This window comes from Dreissena polymorpha, chromosome 15 (assembly GCF_020536995.1).
Source record: "Dreissena polymorpha isolate Duluth1 chromosome 15, UMN_Dpol_1.0, whole genome shotgun sequence".
Classification (NCBI taxonomy): Eukaryota; Metazoa; Mollusca; class Bivalvia; order Myida; family Dreissenidae; genus Dreissena; species Dreissena polymorpha.
Genome location: NC_068369.1, coordinates 55,201,105 through 55,225,343, shown reverse-complemented (window position 1 = coordinate 55,225,343; position 24,239 = coordinate 55,201,105). Strand labels below are relative to the sequence as shown.

The 24,239-nt window shown below is 37.3% G+C and overlaps 2 protein-coding genes across 3 annotated transcripts in view; one reads left to right on the top strand and one right to left on the bottom strand.

Moving 5' to 3' along the window:
* The window catches only part of LOC127860292 (solute carrier family 49 member 4 homolog), a 44,527-nt gene extending 39,039 nt beyond the window's left edge, over window positions 1-5,488 (bottom strand). Inside the window, exon 1 of one of the 2 annotated variants that reach the window (XM_052398292.1) lies at window positions 5,383-5,488. The gene's annotated coding sequence lies outside the window, so the exon portion shown is untranslated. Of the gene's footprint in view, window positions 1-5,340 lie in introns of both variants that reach the window. The other variant, XM_052398293.1, reaches the window with a different exon arrangement.
* On the top strand, window positions 5,473-22,351 carry LOC127860295 (myeloid differentiation primary response protein MyD88-like). Its single transcript, XM_052398300.1, has 6 exons — window positions 5,473-5,962; window positions 15,033-15,101; window positions 16,909-16,965; window positions 17,446-17,638; window positions 18,981-19,072; window positions 21,212-22,351. The coding sequence occupies exons 1-6, from the start codon at window positions 5,599-5,601 to the stop codon at window positions 21,910-21,912; spliced, it is 1,476 nt and encodes a 491-aa protein (XP_052254260.1). The 5' UTR covers window positions 5,473-5,598; the 3' UTR covers window positions 21,913-22,351.
* The last annotated feature ends 1,888 nt before the right edge of the window (window positions 22,352-24,239 follow it).

The window sequence follows — 24,239 nt, the reverse complement described above, 5'->3', positions numbered from 1 at the left end:
TTAGAAAATAGTAGTAGTTGTGGTTGTAGTAGTAGTAGTAGTAGAAGTAGTACTAGAAGTAGTAGTAGTAGTAGTAGCAGTAGTAGTAGTAGTAGTAGTAGTAGTAGTAGTAGTAGTAGTAGTAGTAGTAGAGTAGTAGTAGTAGTAGTAGTAGTAGTAGTAGTAGTAGTAGTAGTAGTAGTAGTAGTAGTAGGAGTAGTAGGAGTAGTAGTAGTAGAAGTAGTAGTAGTAGTAGTAGTAGTAGTAGCAGCAGCAGCTGCAGCAGCAGCAGCAGCAGTAGTAGTAGTAGTAGTAGTATGCATTACAAAAATGCAGTAAGCCTTACATTTGGTAAAATTTAAATATATTACAAGGTAGGCAAATGCTGTAACAATAAATTTAAACTTATTGCATTTGTTTCCCCTGTATAAAAGAAATATATAATAGTGTATTAACTTCCCCTGTCCTGCTTATATTTATATTAATAAACAAAATTAAACATTAACACAATATTTAATATACACAAGGGCTGTTTGTAAAACATGCATGCCCCCCATATGGGCTGTCCGTTGTACTGGCAGCCATTGTGTGAATACGTTTTTTGTCACTGTGACCTTGACCTTTGACCTAGTGACCTCAAAATCAATAGGGGTCATCTGCGAGTCACGATCAATGTACCTATGAAGTGTCATGATCCTAGGCAAACGCGTTCTTGAGTTATCATCCAAAAATCATTTTACTATTTCGGGTCACCGTGACCTTGACCTTTGACCTTGTGACCTCAAAATCAATAGGGGTCATCTGCGAGTCATGAACGATCAACCTATGAAGTTTCATGATCCTAGGCTTTGCGTTCTTGAGTTATCATCCGAAAATCATTTTACTATTTCGGGTCACCTTGACCTTTGACCTTGTGACCTGAAAATCAATCGGGGTCATCTGCGAGTCATGATCAATCTACCTATGAAGTTTCATGATCCTAGGCATATGCGTTCTTGAATTATCATCCGAAAATCAATTTACTATTTCGGGTCACCGTGACCTTGACCTTTGACCTAGTGACCTCAAAATCAATAGGGGTCATCTGCGAGTCATGATCAATCTACCCATGAAGTTTCATGATCCTAGGCGTATGCGTTCTTGAGTTATCATCCGGAAACCATTTTACTATTTCGGGTCACCGTGACCTTGACCTTTGACCTAGTGACCTCAAAATCAATAGGGGTCATCTGCGAGTCATGATCAATCTACCCATGAAGTTTCATGATCCTAGGTGTATGCGTTCTTGAGTTATCATCCGAAAACCATTTTACTATTTCGGGTCACCGTGACCTTGACCTTTGACCTAGTGACCTCAAAATCAATAGGGGTCATCTGCAAGTCATGATCAATGTACCTATGAAGTGTCATGATCCTAGGCAAACGCGTTCTTGAGTTATCATCCAAAAATCATTTTACTATTTCGGGTCACCGTGACCTTGACCTTGTGACCTCAAAATCAATAGGGGTCATCTGCGAGTCATGAACGATCAACCTATGAAGTTTCATGATCCTAGGCTTTGCGTTCTTGAGTTATCATCCGAAAATCATTTTACTATTTCGGGTCACCTTGACCTTTGACCTTGTGACCTGAAAATCAATCGGGGTCATCTGCGAGTCATGATCAATCTACCTATGAAGTTTCATGATCCTAGGCATATGCGTTCTTGAATTATCATCCGAAAATCAATTTACTATTTCGGGTCACCGTGACCTTGACCTTTGACCTAGTGACCTCAAAATCAATAGGGGTCATCTGCGAGTCATGATCAATCTACCCATGAAGTTTCATGATCCTAGGCGTATGCGTTCTTGAGTTATCATCCGGAAACCATTTTACTATTTCGGGTCACCGTGACCTTGACCTTTGACCTAGTGACCTCAAAATCAATAGGGGTCATCTGCGAGTCATGATCAATCTACCCATGAAGTTTCATGATCCTAGGTGTATGCGTTCTTGAGTTATCATCCGAAAACCATTTTACTATTTCGGGTCACCGTGACCTTGACCTTTGACCTAGTGACCTCAAAATCAATAGGGGTCATCTGCAAGTCATGATCAATGTACCTATGAAGTTTCATGATCCTAGGCCCAAGCGTTCTTGAGTTATCGTCTGACAACCACCTGGTGGACGGACCGACTGACAGACCGACAGACTGACATGAGCAAAGCAATATACCCCCTCTTCTTTGAAGGGGGGCATAACTATAAAAAAAAAACACAACAAATAGCTTCGGTACATTCAATTTCATATTTTGCGACATACATTTTCAACAATCTTACTTTAGGTTACAATATACTAAATACTCGTTTCATGTAGTCGTTTCATGTAGGGCTGTACTCTCTAAAAAAATATCATAGTTGACCTGAAGGCATGTTTTACATCTTAAACTTTTATTCGGGTTTTATCTTTCGGAGATAATGGTAGGGCATAAATAGGTGTTCACGACCGAATCCCTAAAATATGATAAACTTGGAGACTTTAGTAAAGCATTGCACTGAAAAAGGTTACATTCCACTAAGAAACGACCGAAAAAAAAGTTGCAAAAACAGTCGATTTTGATAAGCGTCAAGTTCTTTTTTGGTTTGAACATGACATATTTTTTTTATTGCATAAATCGATTCCGCTTAGAATGGCCTTTAAGAAAAGGTATGGTTATTGGGGTCTCTATGTGCAAAATGTTGCATTTATTTTCGCTCAAAGTTGTCGCTTTCACATTGAATTATATAGGGAAACTATTTAGTATATTGTGACCTTTACGTCAATTGACATTTTTGTTACGGTTCACATGTTCAATGTTGTTTACAGAACTGTTAGCAGACGAGAAACGTCTAGTTTATTTAGCTTCGGCTTTACAAGTAACTTTAAGTCTGCAAAAAAATGCACAGAAAAATCATCCGAAAGTGCCAAAAAGTGCGAATTGAAACGAAAACGCAACTTTTTACCATAATGGAAAAGTGAGTTTGAATGGTTGAGATATGATGAATCGTTAGGAGCAATGTTTAATAATCAAATATTGGCACAAATCTACATTAAGACTTAAATTATACTTAAATTACTGTAATTATTTTGTTAAATGTGCAAAAATAAAAAAAGGTTTTGTGGTGTATCATTTTGATCTTTATTAAAACATATGAGGTTTACAGTTAATGGTTTACAGTTAATGTGATATTTCATGTTTGGGCAAGTGGCTTTACGTTCAGGGCAAGTAGATTTTCTAAGTACTGGCCCGGCAGGGCAAGTTGGTTTTTAGGTTAATGTTGAGCCCTGTCAATGAGAGAAAATTCAACAACTTAATGGATAATTAGAATCTATTTTTTTAAATTAAACACCTATGTTTATAGGCAGTTAAATAAAAATAATAATCAAAATACCAGGTGAACAAAAATGGAATTTTTTAATACAGGTATTACCAGGTATTAGAATTGCCCAGCCCAGCATAATTATTTTTCAATGTGTGTAACTGAAGTCTTTGTTAATCTGTTTTGACACTTAGATTAACTTGTTTTGACACTTTGATAAAGCCTAGTCAGGGGTGTGAATGCGTGATTGTAATACCCATTAAATGCACGCTCACAACCAGATTAAATTTCCTTTCTTTAATTAAGGTTTTCTTATCAATTAAACCATTTTATTTTATTAAATTAATTATCTATCTTACATGAATGAATAAATAATTGTGATAATGTAAAATTCTAAGAATTTAATGAAACTAATTAATCAACTTCAATATTTGACAATGTACTAATAATAAAATAGTAAAATAATAATATTATTTAAAACAAATGCACAAATTTTATCAATACAAAAAAACCTTTATGAAAAATATGGGGGTGAATTGTCTTGGGGGTGAATTGCCTTTGGGGGTGAATTGTCCAAGGAAATCAAATTATGGGGGTGAATTGTCCAGGGGCTGAATTGTCTTGGGGGTGAATTGTCTGACACCCGGACATATATATCTTTTTACATAGTCGAACTATCTCGGGGTTTTAAGAAATCGTTTGTTGGAAGATTTTTATTAAATTAGTATGTGTATGCATTATAATAAACAACGGATAACTAAAAATAAAAAATAAAAATAAATAAATAAAAACCTTGCCATTGAGCGCCTATGCTTATGCTATGGAACTACAGTCGATTGGTGTATAACGAATAGCTAAGGACTTCGAGTCTCATTTCAACGTAAACACCATGCATTCAGTAATTAAACCATTAACCCTAGATAGACACATGTCTTTCCTATTGAAACATGCCAGCGGTTTTAAATTTCCAAAAAAGATTATTTGTTTACAGCGCGAATTTCATGGTACACTGATTCAGCCATTACCGGATCGCTTAGGTCTTTATCGGATTACATGTGTATCGTGTTATTTCTTGAAATGTGACACAGCATTTGTAAAAAATAATTGCAATATATGTACATTTCCAGAAAGGAAATTCATTTCTGCGTTTAATAAGACCAAGTTCATGGAAATCGCTGCACAATTGATGAAGTAATGGCTGTTCAAAGCGATGCACCCTATATTTGGGTCATTTTGAGTTGAATCTATATATAGATTTGATAGTGGAAAATATGTTTTCAGAGAAATCGATTTTTCGTTATAATTTGATTATTTTTCATTAAAAATGATGTGTTCACTTATTAATATCATAGCCACGTGCTAACCACATGTGTATTGGACAACTTCAATTGAGTTAATATTTATTTTGAGACAATCCCCACATTCCTGAATATGGGTCAGCACATGTCCGTTATTCACTAAATCCCGAGTTGCAGCTTTCATGCTTATTTATATGGTACACATGTACGCATCAATCTGGTTTCTGAGCATTCTTACTTTTGTAAAGGACACATAATACTAAAATATTACATCAATGAACATTATGTTTACCAAACAAAATCTGCAAAATTCAAGAAACCATTCGTCTGCACTTTTCCTGTCGTCACAAAAACGGTGCGTTCATAACGTGACCTTGTTTTGCTTTAGAAAAACAAGGTACAGTTGTAAACATTGACACACATCAACAAAAAAATGAATTGACTTAACAATAAAAGGCTTTTTGTATTCAATTCATAGAAAACTATAAATCTTAACATAAATAAAAGTATTTTGCAAAAAACGTTTAAGCTATCCGTTACTCACTAAAATCCGCTATACACCAATCGATTGTACACAACTTTATTTTAAATAAAAACACAATATAACAGTACTTCTGCTTCTGCTTACAATTATGAATTAATGTTAACATTATATTTGTATACATTTTGTATGTGGCGAATAACATATGTGAACACAAAATCAACATGCAGATCGCTTACACAGAAAAAAATAAGTAGCGTTTTCAAATTGATAGTTGATACCTTGTTATGTACGTCCACCATCTTGGTGTCATGTGACTAATATTTCCATCTCAATGCTTTTACGGCGCATGCGCAAACGTGTAAAAATACACTAGTTTGTATAAATCACTTAATCAGGAAATACCATCACGATTGACGGCGATGAATGAATCATAAAATTAAACAAATACTCAGAATGTCATAGGTTAAAATTCGCCAGACGTTGATATATTAAGCATGTTAAACATGGCGGCGTCAGGCGATGAAGTTCCGGATAATTTTTGTTTGCCAAAACAATACGACAGTGTGCATTTGCAGTATCTAGGACCAACTGTCAGGAGAAAGATTTCTCTGTATCTCAATTTAGAAGGCCAGTTTAATGAACACGCGGAAATGATCAATAATTTTCTAGGTTTAGCAGAGCTGGTCGGATTTTCATACCTGGAAATAAGTAACTTCGAACGTCAGAAGAGTCCCACAGAACAGCTTCTGCAAGACTGGACAACAATGTCAGATCTCCAGCCCACTGTTGGGAGGTTGTGGGAATGTCTCAAGAAACTCGAACGGTTTGATGTGCTCACAGATACATGGCATTTAATCAGTAAGCAGTTTAGTTTAAGCTTAATTAGTTTATTCAAAAGTTGCGGGGTTATGTAGAGACACTAACGCCTGTTAAAATTGAATCTGTCTCAGGGAAAGAAGTTCAAAGAACCTAGCTATGCCATATAAACGTACTCCCAGAGCCTTTGATATTTTAAGCTCACTTGTCACGATGTGACATGGTGAGCTTATGTGACCGTGTGATGTCCGGCGTCCGTGTGTGCATGCGTCTGTAAACAATTTGCTGGCTCTAGGAGAAGTGCCCCCCCCCCCCCCCCCCCCCCCCCCCCCCCCGGAGAACTGCCCCCCCCCCCAAAGATTTTTCACTGGGCGGAGAACTGCCTCCTCACTGTTTTTTATAGGGCGGAGAACTGCCCCCCTACTGATTAATAAGGGGCGGAGAACTGCCCCCCTGTCAGAATTGATGACCCGGAGAAGTGCCCCCTAATTAAAGAAATTTCGCGGCGATATATAAAGCGAGTATTATAATGACAATAACCCCAGTAACTTTCTTGCTATTATGTCTGGAAATTGAGTGAAATTTCAAAAGTACAGTACACTCCACGCGTTTTCCCCAAAAAACGCGCTCCCTCCGCGGGTTTTTTCTGCTAGCGAGTGTTCACGCGGCGTTGGAAGAGCGAGGTGAACTTGATAAAACGCTCGGCGTTACGCCGCGTTCGCTAATTCCCGCGGCGTGTATTACTTTAGGCTAGTCGGTAAATGCAGACACTTTCCGTTCTTATCAGTGATCGCCGCGCAACGCCGCGTTAGCAGTGTGCTACTGGGCATGCCAAAAAATAAAAACATTGTTATAATTAATTGTTTAAACACTGTAGTACATGTATAAAAAAGATAATTGTATAGAAAATTAATACGTATAAAAATTATGTTTTTTAATTCACAGGTACGTCTACAATATGAATTAGTCTTATATAATACATTTGACAAATTAATATTTAAATCATGACACATATGACACAAGAATAAATGTTTCGTAAAATTTCCAAATGAGAATAATAATTCGTAATCCGAAACACACTACGACGTTTACAAATGCTTCCAATATACAGTCATGTATATTTCCAGACAAAAGCGCGCGAAAATTATGCTGCAATGTACAAGGTCAAGGTACAATGTATACTCCTGCAAAGCGTGCGTGTATTGATTTTTTTTATACAAACTTTGTAGCGCAGAGAACATTGAATTTTCTTGATTTCGGTTAAAAGTTTCTTTGGTATTTATTAACGAAATTATATCGCGAATAAGTTAATATTTCCTCTTTAATAATTTCAAATCGAACACGCCGAATCTTTATCGTTACAGTATTTTAGTAGAGTAATTATTTTAACACTAATTGTATAGTAAACTGATTAAAGAAGACATCTGGGCGGAACTGGATTTTAAGTGTTTGACGTTATGAAAACACGCAAAGCTTGTCTACTGACCTATTGTGTAGACTGCTGTCTGCGGTGTTTTGACAAAAGGGATTAACATGTGTGAATGTCACTCTGCCGATTTGGTCCATAATTTCTGATAAACATTGTTTAGAATGTCGACGCAACAAGAATACAACTGTGAATATTAAATGCAATTATCATCTCAATAGTTACCACCTTTTAGCAATCAATGGAATAACCTACAAACAAAGAGAAAGTCAATACATTAGCGAGCAGAGAATTGACTTTGTTCCGACAATTAAAACCATTCCTTATGCATTCGTTGAACGTGTTTACTTGAGTAAGTTATGCCTGTAGACAGGAAGCGGCTTTTCTTTGATTACGTCAAACTGTCAATTCACACAGATTTGCGAGATCATTTGTATACATGTTCAGTATAGAAAATCACCTGCTAATATGAAAACTTTGGATTAAATTATCAAAATAAAAACAATGTTGCAAACTGTGTATATATTAATTGGTACGTATTAGTTAAAAGACGACGTTTTGTGTGTCGTAAATCAACGAGTTTTCTATACAACAACAACTACTTCTACAACCACGTCGGGATCGATCTATCTTGGTTGTTTTTTTTAATTGTAAATATTATACTACATGTACATGTATGTACTTGTAATAAATGTAATTTTATTTGAAAATCAGGAAGTCAAACAAAATTAAATTGATCGTTATCTCGTAAAACGCGGAGTTTCCCCTGCGTTGCCAACGCTTCTCCGGATATCCATTTTGCTTGTTCCAACCGCAGCAACGTTGAAAGTGAAACTAGTCCACATTTATTTACCTCAGACCATTGACATCGATTCTCAACCAATTTACAACAATTAATGCGTACACATGGTTATCACTTGTTGAATACATATCTGAAAATTCTGTATAATCCAGCACTTAAATATTTAAAAGTTAATTCTGACTAAAAATGACCAAATTTTGTCAGAATGTTTTAATTGATGAAATCTGGCTTGGGATTGTATATGGGTCATCTGAGGTCATAAAGTAGGTAATCTGGACCAATCATAGTAAAACTTCCTGTAGACGATAGAGGTCACAGTTTATCAGATCTTTATGAAATTTAGTCAGAATGTTTATCTTGATTGAATCTGGGTTGGGATTATATATAATTCAACTCAATTCCTAAAAATAAACTTTGATGACCTTCAATTTCTTACCACTTGTGCAGGTTTTTTTCTGTCTATTTTGGGAAAAAGTACCTAGCAAAATTAGGATTTTTCGAGTCCGAGTTAGAAACTGGGTTGTGCCGGGTCAAAAACTAGGTCACTAGGTAAAAAAAAAAGAAAAACCTTGTAAACACTGTAGAAGTCACATTTTATGTTTAATCTTCATGTAACTTTGTCAAAATGTTTGTCTTAATGATATCTTGATTGAGTTCGAAAGTGGTTCCGGTCTGTTAAAAAACATGGCCGCCAGTGGGCTGGCAGTTTTCCTTATTTGGCTATAGAGAAACCTTGTAAACACTCTGGAAGTCACAATTTTTGCCCAATCATCATGAAAGGTGGTAAAAACATTGATTTAATTGATATCTCGGACGAGTTTGAAAATGGTCCAGATCAGTGAAAAAACATGGCCGCCAGTGGGTGGGGCATTTTTCTCTATATGTATATAGTGGCAGTTTTCCCTATTTGGCTATAGAGAAACCTTGTAAACACTCTAGAAGTCACAATTTTTGTCCAATCATCATGAAAGTTGGTCAAAACATTGGTTTTATTGATATCTCGGACGAGTTCGAAAATGGTCCAGATCAGTGAAAAAACATGGCTGCCAGTGGGCGGAGCATTTTTCTTTATATGTATATAGTGGCAATTTTCCCTATTTGGCTATAGAGAAACCTTGTAAACACTCTAGAAGTCACAATTTTTGCCCAATCATCATGAAAGTTGGTCAAAACATCGGTTTTATTGATATCTTGGAAGAGTTCGACAATGGTTCGGAACGGTGAACATGACCACCAGTGGGCGGGGCATTTTTCTCTATATGTATGTTGTGAAAACGTAAACATTCTAGAAGTCACATTTTTGGCCCAATTTTCATGAAATTTGGTCAGAACATTTGTTTCTTTGATACAAGAGTTGAGTTCAAAAATGGTTTCAATCAAACCTTGTGATGGAACACTATGGAAGTCACATTTTTATGCCCCCCTTCGAAGAAGAGGGAGTATATTGTTTTGCTCATGTCGGTCCGTATGTCTGTCCACCAGATGGTTTCCAAATGATAAGTCAAGAACGCTTAGGCCTAGGATCATGAATCTTCATAGGTACATTGATCATGACTCGCAGATGACCCCTATTGATTTTGAGGTCACTAGGTCAAAGGTCAAGGTACGATGACCCGAAATAGTAAAATGGTTTCTGGATGATAACTTAAGAACGCTTAATCCTAGGATCATGAAACTTCATAGGTACATTGATTGTGACTCACAGATGACCCCGATTGATTTTCAGGTCACTAGATCAAAGGTCAAGGTCACAGTGACCCGAAACAGTAAAATGGTTTCCGGATGAAAGCTCAAGAATGCTTATGCCTAAGATCATGAAAGTTCATAGGTAGATTTATCATGACTTGCAGATGATCCCTATTGATTTTTAGGTCACTAGGTCAAAGTTCAAGGTGACCGGAAATAGTAAAATGGTTTCCGGATGATAACTCAAGAATGCTTATGCTTAGGCTCATAAAACTTCATAGGTACATTGATCATGACTTGCAGATGACCCCTATTGATTTTCAGGTCACTATGTCAAAGGTCAAGGTCACGGTAACTCAACGTAGAAAAATGGTTTCCAGATGATAACTCAAGAAGGCCTATGCCTAGGATCATTGAACTTCATAGGTACATTGATCATGACTTGCAGATGACCCGTATTGACTTTTAGGTCACTTGGTCACAGTTACTTGACACAGTAAAATGGTTTTTGGATGATAACTCAAGTTTTGCTTACGACTAGGATCATGAAACAATATAATGGTCAAGTTGATAAGTTTTTATCCCCACGCTTTTTGAAAAAAAGGTGGGGATATTGTGGTGATCTCCGCCGTCCGTCCGTCTGTCCGTCCGTCTGTCCGTCTGTCCGTCCGTCCTGGCCACTATCTCCTCCTACACTAAAAGCACTAGAACCTTGAAATTTACACACATGGTAGCTATGAGCATATGTGCGACGGTGCACTATTTGGAATTTTGATCTGACCCCTGGGTCAAAAGTTATAGGGGTTGGGGTGGGGCCGCGTCAGAAATTATCACTCATTTTTTTAGGTTATTTTACATTTACTTCTTTATTTCTACACCGATTCACTTCAAATTGATACTGGACCTCACCTATGACAATACGGTCAATCTCAACCATGCATGGCCCCATTCCCAACCCTGGGGCGCCCCACCCACATAGGCCACACCCACCAAAAATTTCCATTTACTATAATTTTTTCATTTCTACACGGATTCACTTCAAATTGATACTGAACTTTTGTTATGACATTAGGGTCAATCTCAACTATGCATGGCCCCAATCCCAACCCTGGGGCGCCCGCCCACATAGGCCACACCCACCAAAAAAATCCATTTACTATAAAAAAAATTTAGGTTATTTTACATTAACTTCTTCATTTCTACACTGATTCACTTCAAATTGATACTGAACCTCTCTTATGACAAAACGGTCAAACTCAACTATGCATGGCCCCGTTGCCAACCCTGGGGCGCCACGCCCACATAGACCACACCCGCCCAAAATTGCCTTTTACTATAATTTCTTCATTAATACACTGATTCACTTCAAATTGATACTGAACCTCTCTTATGACAATACGGTCAATCTCAACTATGCATGGCCCCATTACCAACCCTGGGGCACCCCGCCCACATAGGCCACACCCTCCCAAAATTGCCTTTTACTATAACTTCTTTATTTTTACACCCATTCACTTCTAATTGATACTGAACTTCTCTTATGACAATACAGTCAATCTCAACTATGCATGGCCCCATGATCAACCCTGGGGCGCCCTTGGGTCAAACATGCGGCGTGGGGATACGCGTCGGCCTCTGCCGCGCCATTTCTAGTTCTTATTAAATCAATCAAAAATGGAATTTATCATGTAGATGTTTTGAACATTTTGTAACTTTGTTATCCATCTGACATGTGTGCATTATAATCATTGCATCTTTGTTTAAGATGTTTGTGGTTTAAATTTTTTTTGTTTTGGTAATTAAACACAAAGCACTAAATTTGACAATTTCCAGACGGACTAACAGTGGGCTGACCTTGAAACGATGCAAGATGGAATGTAATTCATTTGTTTGTTTTGTAATTTAAAATCTTAACATGTCAAGTATGAAAACACTATACAATTATTATTTTGTTATCAGACTAGGACACTACAGTTCATATGTGCTCTAAAATCTACAAGCACACAAGAACAAACACACACAACTCAACTTGATATTAACCCATTGATGCCTAACATTGATTATTCCCCCCTTCGAAGAAGAGGGGGTATATTGCTTTGCTCATGTCGGTCTGTCGGTCGGTCTGTCGGTCCGTCCACCAGGTGTTTGTCAGACGATAGCTCAAGAACGCTTGGGCCTAGGATCATGAAACTTCATAGGTACATTGATCATGACTCGCAGATGACCCCTATTGATTTTGAGGTCACTAGGTCAAAGGTCAAGGTCACGGTTACCAGAAATAGTAAAATGGTTTTTGAATAATAACTCAAGAACGCATACGCCTAGGATCATGAAACTTCATGGGTAGATTGATCATGACTTGCAGATGACCCCTATTGATTTTGAGGTCACTAGGTCAAAGGTCAAGGTCACGGTGACCCGAAATAGTAAAATGATTTCCGGATGATAACTCAAGAACGCATACACCTAGGATCATGAAACTTCATGGGTAGATTGATCATGACTCGCAGATGACCCCTATTGATTTTGAGGTCACTAGTTTTTAGAGACATGAAGAAATGAATCATGTTGAAGGATACACACATTGAGTGTTTATGAAGTTAACGTATGGGATCAGGAATAACATTTTGCTGTAATTTGTTGGTGTGTGAGCTCTGGTCAACAGGCTGTGTTTAAAGAAGACATTAACAATGGATATATGCTACTGCTGACAAAGGGTTCTAGAATATACAGCTACATGTACCAAATTTAGGTTTGGAATGAAAATTGCTAACTGTTGGCTACATTGATTATGACTCACCAATGACTCCTATTGATCTTCTTGTCACTAGGTCAAAGGTGACAGTCACAGTGATTCAAAGTACAAAAATTGGTTTTCCATTGATAACTCAAAAACACTTTCACCTAGGATAAAGACTTCATAGGTACCATTGATCAGGATTATAAAAACACCCCTTTTGAATTTCAAATCACTACATCAAAGATCAACATCACAGTGACTCAAAACAATAAAATTGTTTCTTGATATTTACTGACAATGCTTACGCCTAGATTCATGATCTTCATAGTTACATTGATCATGACTGGCAGATGACCAACATAATGTTCAAGTCACTAGGTCAAACGTCTTAATAACAATGACTCAACACTGTAAAATTGTGTCCAGATGACAACTCAAGAAACCAAGGTCAAAAGTCAAAGTCACAATGACTAATATATTCATATTCAAACAATGGCTGCCATTACAACTGACAGCCCATATGCAGGCATGCATGTTTTCCAAACAGCCCAATACATTTGGTAAAAATTCAATGAAAACACTCTTCTCAGGTGAGCAAACTAGGGCCATCTTGGCCCTCTTGTTTGCTATAGCGGCTCTGGGAGTACATATGCATGGGCCCATATGCACCCCTTCATAAACACAATCGCAGTTCTGCGCACAGATTTCGTTCGCGTCACTAAACTGATGTCAGTGTTACCAATTAAGGAAAGCGATGAATAAACTTCAAAAACACATGAAATTTACCTTAATAGCAGCCTACCGATCCTTCGCATGCAACCAAAAACACGACAATATTTCAACACGCTATTCTTGCTTACATGTTCATTTTGACATTTTGAACAGTGTAAATATTCTATATCGTTACCAACTAAGGTTACATCAAATATTACCATGTGCCAATGATTGGTGTACTTGCGACCTAACTAATAGGGTCACTATAAGTTGGCAACATTACGACAGTACCTGATATGGTGGATGAAGAAAACGAAAGAATAACAAAGTTACAGTATTCCTTAGCATTTTTAATAGTGATCAGATTTTGGACAGTTCTTTGGACAAAAGATGGCGCATTGCAACTCTGAACGATGATTTTATTGAATAAATTTATTGAATGTTACTGAGCAAAGTTTCCAGATCATAAATAATGCTTATATATACTCTGAACAATAAAGTTCCAGTTCTGAAGATCAAAGTGACTGTTCTCCCAGAACATTGTGACAGTTAGTTTCACTGTTATATGGTACCTTCACAGATCAGGAAGTAATTATTCGCCAATACCTTGAAATTTAAAACATGTTTTCTTCAATGTGTAAGACAGATAAAATTTTGACTAGGGAAATATATATGGACTTGTTCACACTTTTTTATTATGCCCCCAGTAGGGTGGTATATAGCAGTTGAACTGTCTGTCAGTCAGTCTGTCTGTCCGTCCGAAAACTTTATTAGCCATAACTTTTGCAATATTGAAGATAGCAACTTGATATTTGGCATGCATGTGTATCATCTGGCGCTGAACATTTTGATTGGTAAAAGGACAAGGTCATCCATGAAGGTCAAAGGTCAAATATATGGCGTCTGTTCGTCCGTCCGAAAACAGTAAAATTGTCCATTACTTTTGCAATATTGAAGATAGCAACTTGATATTTGGCATGCATGTGTATCTCATGGAGCTGCACATTTTAAGTGGTGAAAGGTCAAGGTCATCCTTCAAGGTCAAATGTCAAATTTATGGCGTCTGTCGGTCTGAAAACTTTAACATTGGCCATTACTTTTGCAATATTGAAGGTAGCAATTTGATATTTGGCATGCGTGTGTATCTCGTGGAGCTGCACATTTTGAGTGGTGAAAGGTCAAGGTCATCATTCAAGGTCAAAGGTCAAAAAAACAAATCCAATGGAAGTAACAAGCTTTAAAGGGAGATAATTTATATTTATCATTTTGCAGGTACAGATCATTATTACAAGGGAAGAAATATTTTTTATTATATCCCTTTAAAAAATATTACTTCCCTTGTAAAAATTGTCTGTTCCTGCCAAATGATAAACATTAATAAATAAAACAAAGCGGCGCAGTAGGGGGTATTGTGTGTCTGAAGAACACATCTCTTATTATATAATCATTTTAGGTTTTTATAAACAAAACTTTAATATTTGGAATAGTCTAAAATAGCTAAAACTGTTGTTTAAATATGTTTGCTTCGTTGTAAAAGCTAATGCCTTACCTCTACAACACAGATTTAGGCATTTGGTATTTTAAGTTGCATATTAGAACTGCTATCTTGTTTTGATTTTTAACAAATGATCATTATTAATTATTTACAGGTTTACTCGCAGACTGATGTAGGTGATGGAAATGGACTAAATAAGGCGACGTTTCATTAAGTTCATTAAAGGTGTATGCCATTGTTGTGTTTCAGGAAGAGATTGTGAAAAATGTTTGGAGATCAAATCACGGTTGCCATCAAAACCCATTCAGTCAAGTGTTGGTAAGTTTTAACACTAATTGGACAATAATAACTTTTTATACTTTTACTGACCAACTTAAATAATGTTGACCAGCAATTCTGCAGAATGCCCCATTTTTAAATTTCAAAAATTTTCGTCAACATAATTCTTCATTGAAGATCTTGTCTGGCCAGCGGATCTTGAGGATCTTCCTGAGGCAGGTGTTGATGGAGACCTGTATTTTCTTTATGGTGCTGACTAGGTCTCTGCTCCATAGAGGAGTATTGGCCTCACGATGGTATTGCAAGCCTAATCTTGGTGGTGATGCCAATTGCGCTGGATCCCCAGACTTTCTTTGGCTGATGGAAGGCTGCTTGTAATTTAGCCATGCTGGGTCTGACATCTGCATCCGTTCCTCCCTGGTTGTCCAGAATACTGCCGAGATAGGTCAAGCTGTCCACCTCCTCCAGCGCATCGCCTTGGACTGTGAAAGGTGTGTTGTTGGATGCATTTGTCTTAAACACCTTGCTCTTCCCTTTGTTGATGGTGAGGCCTAGTCTAGCTGAGTTGTCCTCTACCATGTTTGTCTTTTCCTGCATCTGTTGTTGGGTGGGGGAGAGAAGAGCCAGGTCATCAGCAAAGTCGAGGTCTTCCAAGTGTTTCCAGAGTGTCCACTCTGACTTCTATTCAGCTTCTGATCCGTTGAGGTCTTCATTACCCAGTCCATGGCCAGCAGGAACAGGAAAGGTGAGAGTAAGCAAGCTTGCCTCACTCCACTTCTCACTTGGAAGGTGTCCATGAGCTGTCTGCCATGAACGATTCTGCAGGTCACCCCTTCATAAGACTTCCTGATGATGTTGGTGATCTTCCCTGGAACTCCTGGTGTCTCAGATGTCTCCAGAAGGACTTCCGGTCAACACTGTCAAATGCCTTTTCAAAGTTGATGAAGTTGACATACAGGGCAAATTTCACTCCAGGGATTGTTCCAAAATGATCCCCAAGGGTAACGATCTGGTCCCTGCACGATCTATACTTTCTTAAGGTCACAGAGATGCCGGTCTACTGTGTCTTTCATTCAAATCACAGGATGCGATTAAACACCTTTCCTGGGATGGACAGCAGTGTAATTCCTCGGTAGTTGGAGCAGGAATAGAGGTCTTCTTTCTTGGGGAGCTTGATGAGGTATACCTCTTTCCACCACTCTGTTGGAATTTATCCTTGTTCCCATATCTTGATGAAGAGCGGGTGTAGTAGCTCCATACTGGTCTGGACATCAGCCTTAAGTGCTTCTGCGGGTGTGCTGTCAGGTGCTGCAGATTTACCGTTCTTGAATTGCTTGACGGTGGCCCGTGTTGCTGCTCTCTTGCTTCCTGGGAGTGCAGCACTTGATTTGCAGATCGCTTGTGGCTGGGGGCTCTGATGGGTTCGCAGGATCTGGCCTGTTAAGTACCTATAGATGTTACTAGCCTTTAAATTCAAGTAAACTTATGACTCCTTTTGTAGGGACAATGATGAAAAAGCGAGGAGTCTCTATTTGGATAGCTCTTGTTCTCGTGTTACAAACACTTAGAACTGTATGAATAATTAAACTTGAAATTAATTTAATTCCACAATAATTGTATATTCTTTACAAGCTCGAAAACATATTTAAATTAACTTCCACAATATAGGATTTCACAATATAGGACTTATGAATAAGTTCTCTTAAGCCCTCAAAACGATACCATGTTGAAGGAAATGATTATAACAATTAGAATGATTTTAAACTTACTGTTTCCCGTTCGTATGTCCTTAAATTGTTTGTAGTTATTTGAAGAAGTATGTTAAAACATCATATGTTTGTTGCAGTTTCCGCCACAGATGACGACCTTATATCTGAAAGAGACAACTCTACTGTTCATGATGGTAAGTTTAGGTAATATAGCTTGTTATGATTATATCAATTATTATATGTCTGTGTGAAAATTTTAATCAGATGCATACCTTTCTTCAGCATAGATGGATTTTTAAATAACTTCCATAAGCATGATGAGATGGAGTTTTGTGTGCAACAACCAGGTCCCTACTTCCTATGTGAATGTCACACTTTAATTTCAAAGGTCATACAGGTATTAAGGAAATTTGTAACAAGCTCTTCAGAGCTTAACTTTGTTCAGCATGGATGGCTTTTCATATTACTTTGCATATGTAACCTGTATGATGGAACATCAGTATGATGAAATAGAGTTTTGAGCACAAAAACCAGTTCAAAGGTCAAGGTCACAATTCATGATCAAAGGTAAAATTTAGGTATTTTCAACGGCATTTATGGATTATCGAAAATGGTAGATAGAGGTCCTCATAAGCACTTATTATTGATCTGATAACAAATTGTCCTGGTTTCAGTGGACGAGGGTCACCCAGTCATGTATGACGCGTTTGTCTGCTACAACCCTGACGGGAAGGCAGACCTTGACTTTGTGCACAAACTGATCACAGAGCTGGAAGGCAAGCATGGTCTGAAGCTGTTCGTGCCATGGAGAGACGACCTCGCTGGCGGCTCTCACAACACCGTCTGTGCACAACTCATCGAGCACAGGTGGGTGTGGTCTAATGTGAGGCTTTAAAAGCTATGTGCTGAAACTGTATATAAAATTCATTGGTAAACATACTATGCTTATACATCGGGACTAATCAACAACAAAAATGGAAAAATCTTGTAAAATTAATGTATTTTGCATATATTTAATGGTAGATGAAATCAGTTTGCTTTAAAACCTGATAACAAATGTAAGACCCTTTTCTCCTAGTCAGTATTAATAAATGATGTGCATGTTGTAATGTTTATGTCCTGTAATAGTTTCAAAACTTACAAAATCAGAGACCTCAATATTCCAACTTCTAATTCACAAAACATTAAGGTCACCAAATACTTTTCCTTGCTTTGCCATGAAGTAAAAATTTCTTGGAGTTTTTTATTGCAACTGTCTTTAGCTTTGTAAAAATGTGAGCCTGTGAGTGCCTTTGTACATATATTTGCAGATATTTACTTGTTTTCCATTTATTATGTTATACCAGGACAGTAATCTTATATCAAAGAGTTCTCTTACTCGTAATGATTTCTGTATATAGTCGTGGAAATGTCGTGAAATGTAAGTACACCAGGAGTGAACAATTATTAAATGGTACTTGATCCTTATTGACTGCATTATCATGACAATTCATAAGTGATTTTATCGCAATGACAATACACACGAAAGTCTTCACACATCAGAAGTCACTGAGTCAGTGGGTCAACATGCATTCCAGATTGTAATATATTTGAGCCTCATTCTGTGAAAAGGGGGTTTAATGCACGTGCGTAAAGTGTAGTCCCAGATTCGCCTGTGCAGTCCACACAGGCTAACCAGGGACGACGTTTTCCGCCTAAACTAGATTTTTGCAAAGGAGAGCCTTTCTTTGAACCAAAAATATCATTAAAGCAGAAAATGTTGTCCCTGATTAGCCTGTGCGGACTGCACAGGCTAATCTGGGACAACACTTAACGCACATGCATGAAACCCTCTCTTCACAGAGAGAGGCTCATGTCTAATAAAATTCCGTCAATCCTTGTTACAGGTGCCGAAGAATGGTCATTGTGTTGTCAATTCCGTCAATCCTTGTTACAGGTGCCGAAGAATGGTTATTGTGTTGTCAATGCTTGTAACAGGTGCCGAAGAATGGTCATTGTGTTGTCAATTCCGTCAATCCTTGTTACAGGTGCCGAAGAATGGTTATTGTGTTGTCAATCCTTGTAACAGGTGCCGAAGAATGGTCATTGTGTTGTCAATTCCGTCAATCCTTGTTACAGGTGCCGAAGAATGGTTATTGTGTTGTCAATCCTTGTAACAGGTGCCGAAGAATGGTCATTGTGTTGTCAATTCCGTCAATCCTTGTTACAGGTGCCGAAGAATGGTCATTGTGTTGTCGCCACAGTACCTGAAAAGTCCAGCCTGCGATTTTCAAACGAAATTTGCTCAAGGATTAGCACCTGGTACGCCATTTTGTTATTATTTGTAAAGTTAAACAAATCATAGTATACCACTCCATTTATTTCCCTTCCAAGTTACAACTTAATAGATTTATGGTACTTTACCACTGTTTATGTTTTAACTTTACCGCATGTGATGATTTAAACGAAAATTTGACTTAGTTGTTACGATTGTTTCCATATTAATTTATGACATGCCATATCTGTGTCATTCTTTTGACCTTACCTGTGATTGTTGAAAACCTGTTAAAATAGCAAGATTGTGGGATGACCTTTGGTGGGTGGCGGGAGAGCAGCGTCCAGGAAAACAGCAGCCTCTAGGAAATTAATGTCTGCTTATTATTTCAAAAAGTAAAAATTGGATCATGAAACTTGGTGATATTTTTTGAGGGCATAATATCTTTGCAAATTTTGATAACCAGCTAGATTTCATGAAGCACTTCAGAATTATGTCGCTTGAATTATAAAAAATTGGAAAATGAATCTGTTCCACTCTTTACATCAAACAGTTTTAATTATATTAGCATCAAAATCATATTTTAATAGGAAATAGTTCAATACCAAGTTAAAAACAGCAAGCTTGATTCATGCACTTCTGAGTAATGATTATTGAACTATTGCAAATTTGCCAGATAAATGTTGTCTACTTTAAAGTTTTAAAAAGTTATTTAGATATTGTTTAGTTTGAATTAACCTATCTTGATTAAACTTAGATATAGTTAGCTTGTGTTTGAATATTTGGCTTGTCAGGTTAATGTCAATGTTAATAGAAGAATAATGGTTCCAGTTTGTTAACTTCAGTTAGGATGGCATTCAAATTTTGTATGCAGGTAACTTATATGGTAACCTAACTTAGGATTGCATTTTGGGCTGGTGAGTCAACTTGTAGGTCAACTTAAGTTTGGAATGTGGATTTACATTAAATTTGAGTATAAAGGTAGATTTGATGCATTCCAAGCTTAAGATTGCATTAACATACAGTAAGGTTAAAGTTTAAGGTCACTGTTACTAAAATAGTAACTAAAATAGACAAAGTATTTTAGCTTAACAACTTGTTTGGATTGAGGTATGGCATCGATGTTCGTAAGCGTTTTACTGCTGGACCTAGCTTGTTATCGCATATGATCTAGTTGGGTAAAGGCATAGGTCACTATTGCTAGAATTTGAAAAACAGTTTCTGCTAAATAGCTTTAATTAAGATGGAGGTAACATATGCTAGAATTGTGTATGCAGGTAGCATACATGGATATCAAGCGTTTGATTGCTTTAGAAGTTTGGGTGAAGGTCACTTTAACTATAAACATAACAACGATTTTTTCTCTGTAACTTTGCTGAAATTATTTGCCTTTGTTGCTAACAACAGACCTAGCTTCAGATTTGCATTTTAGGCCAGGCAGATCTCGATCAGATCTATTTTACTTTAAATAGGAAAAAACTGTCTGCTCACAAACTTTAGTTTGGATGAAGGTACATGTATTTTGCCTTTATTTTTAGCTTGACTGTTTTTGGAGAAAACCCGAGGTATTGTCATAACCAGCTTGTCGTGTCGTCCGATGTCCGTGTCGTGCTTAACATTTTGTTAAGGTTTTGAACATTGGCTCTAAAATCAAAGTGCTTCAACCTACAACTTTGAAACTTAATATGTAGCTGCACCTTGATTTGTTCTACATGCTACACCCATTTTTGGGTCACTAGGTCAAAGGTCAAGGTCACTGTGACCTCTAAAAAAAAATAATCTGACAAGCTTTCATCTATTCAAAACTGCACCTGCATTCAAATTTATTTAATTATATAAGATTTAAATGTTAAGCATTACAGACCTAGTTTCATGGCATTGCCAAGTTTCTTCTTTTTTTTAGTATTTTCTGTGCTATTTTACAGCAAATTAAAACATCATTCACAGATCACTATTACCCACGCCATTAAACGGGCGTATAAGGTGCAACACTTGTAAATATTTAAATTGAAAAAGGTGTCTAATTGCAGTGTTTTAACCATCATGCAAGAATACAGAATCAGTACTGTTCTTTTAAGAAGTCTGAGAATGAGTATATTAAACGTGTGTATATGTATCATATTATTCATAATATATGAACATATAATTTTGTAATAATTTTTTTATAACATTTCTTTAATTCACAGGATCCCGTGGTAAAAGGCTCATCCCCGTGTTAATTGAGAACTGTGTGATCCCAGAACTGCTGCGCCATATCACCTGCTGTAATTACACCAAGAAAGAGGTCCTGGAATGGTTCTGGAAACGTCTCGTGAACTCTGTAAAGGCTCCATTAGAGGTGCAAGGGTCAAGGTCAGAAGAGAGTAATCAGTCGCTCTTGAGGTCTGTGAGCTTAGATACATCAGGGAGCTATTCTGATTGGTCGTCATCAACATCGGCATTTTCATCGTCATCTTCATCATCGTCGCTCACCAGTTCCCAGCCTTCTTCCATATCACATGTGCCTTCATCAAATCTATTCAGACCTGTAGGGCCACCAAGTTCATCGGGAAATGACTACAGCAGCTCTCCATACGTTTCACAGAGTAGCATACCAGAATACTTTGAGTTCAATCCATCCTCGCCACAAAGTCAACGCAAGGCAAACGCGTATGAAAAGATGAGTGAAGTCATGAGACGGACACAACCTGAACAAAAGACCAGTGAAATGAGAGTCTCTAAAGCAGTTGTCAAAAGTACTAAACCCGAAGGTAAACTACCTAATGATGAATTGTACATGAAAGCAAAAGATGTCCCCCCTCTGCCTCCTCCAAGACCGGGTTCATCAAAAAAGGTTGTGTCACAGGACAAAAAGTCACCTGACAGTTCTGGTGAATATTTTTGCTGAGCGATTATGTATGATTATGTTACAACATAGTGTTAATTTACCCTGAAATATTCGCGTGGTATGCATTGCTATTGTGGTTAACATACTCAAAACAATAACCTTGTGAAAGGCAAAAAAATCTTACAGGACATGAGGCCAAAAACTTTAATTATTTTCTTGACCTTTACAGGACCTTTTTTTACTTTAACCAAACCATAGAAAATTTATTTTATAGAGATTATTTTTATCATTATGACATTAAAAATTGTTTGCAATGCTAAATGCAATAATATAGCCACTAATTTAAACATGTTTTATTTAAACATATGGTAAAACTTTCATTATTACACAAGGTTTAATTAAGATTTGGTGAAACATAAAATGTAATGTCCATGTACTGAAATGTCAAAATCATTAAGATTGTGATTTGAAAGGTTCAATACAGGAACAGTCACCTTGACTCTAGTTACAGCAACTCTATGTAAATGACCTATATCATCTTCACTAAACATGCAGAAAGACCCAAGGAGCAGCACTAGCTCCTCATTCCATTTTGCCATCACCTCCTGAATCACTAGGTCTTAGGGATCTGTAGATAATTTCACAATGGGAAATAACCTAATTCATTTTCTTTTTTGGATTTCATATTTTGTAAGGTCTTGTGTTATATAAACTTTTCTCCACTTGACATATTCATCTTCCTTCTTCTCCCTTAGAAGTTTGGTACCTGATAGGTCTTTGTTCTTTTCTTGTACTAATGGTTGGGTAACTTTTATTATTAGTTACACTTTTAGTAACTGATGGTGTATGGGATATACACCCTCAGTAATTTAACTACAGAGCCAAGCTCGAGTACCGTATGTTATAAAAGAACTGAGGTTGTATATGATATCCCATACACCATCAGTAACTAACTGTGTAACTATTATATCTCAACTGATTACATGGGGTGTATGGAAATTACTCTGTGTGTATGGAAAATACACCATGGGAACATGACCGATATTGAGATATTAGCCTGTTCTTATTTATCACAGGTTTTCCCAAACAAATAAAGGACACTCAATGGAATAAATAGGCGGAGGGATATTGTTTTGGCGTTGTCCATCCGTCCGTCTTTCCGGCCGGCCGGCACTTTTGTGTCTGGAGCCATATCTTGGAAGTGCTTTGGCGGATTTCAATGAAACTTGGTATGAGTATATATATATGGATAAGAGGATGATGCACGCTTAATGGCATTGTACAAAATCTGTTAATAACAGAGTTATGGCCCTTTGTATCTTGGAAAAATGCTTTTTTGTGTCCAGAGCCATATCTTGGAAGTGCTTTGGCGGATTTCATTGAAACTTGGTATGAGTATATATATGGATAAGAGGATGATGCACGCCAAATGGCATTGTACACCATTGGATAATAAAGGAGTTATGGCCCTTTGTATCTTGAAAAAATGCTTTTTTGAGTGTCAAATATAACACTTTTGTGTCCAGAAGCATATTGGCGGGGGATATCAATTCAACGAATTTGCTTGTGTTATTTTTATATTTGTCATCCTTTTGTCCAGGAATGTTTGGAATGATAACACTTAACGTATGTTCCTCTCTTTCTTTTTGGTGCTTAAACAATTAATTTACATCTTCTATTCTTGTAATTCAAATTTCTTCTTTTAATCAAATTCTAATCCTTTTTATTTTGTCCCAAACTCATCCATTTGACACGCTGATTCTTAATAATACACATTTACTCTGTTAATTGGAAACAATGCAAATATGTAAATCATCATTGAAAGGCTAACTCTGTGACGATTCTGACCTCAAAATATCCTACAATTTTGATGATGATTGACTGAAATCTAGACAAAACGAATTGTTGCATACATTACAGCATAAACATTTGTTGTTAGCTCACCTGAGCACAATGTGCTCATGGTGAGCTTTTGGGATCACTTTTTGTCCTTTGTGCGTTGTCCGTCGTCAACATTTTGCCTTGTTAAAACTCTAGAGGCCGTACATCTCTTATTTTGCATGTCAATGTTCACAACAATTCTTAATGTTCACAACAATTTTGTTTGCATCTTTTCATCAATCATTATTTATTCGCATCTGTTTGCGCTTCCTTCTTTCCTCCTCCTCCTGGCGCCACCGCTGAAAAGTCTGCGTGGCCGTTTTCGCTCAGAACCAGTTGCAGTAGTACTGCATGTGACCAGGAGGAAGGCGTAGCTCACCACACTTGCTGCATGTGTGTGTCTTGTTGCACAGCTGCTGCTTGATCCGCTTGACGTATTCTCCCACAGCTTCCTTCTGTTGCTGGTGGTACCAGAGAGTGGTCTGGGCTTCCGGAGACTCCTTTGC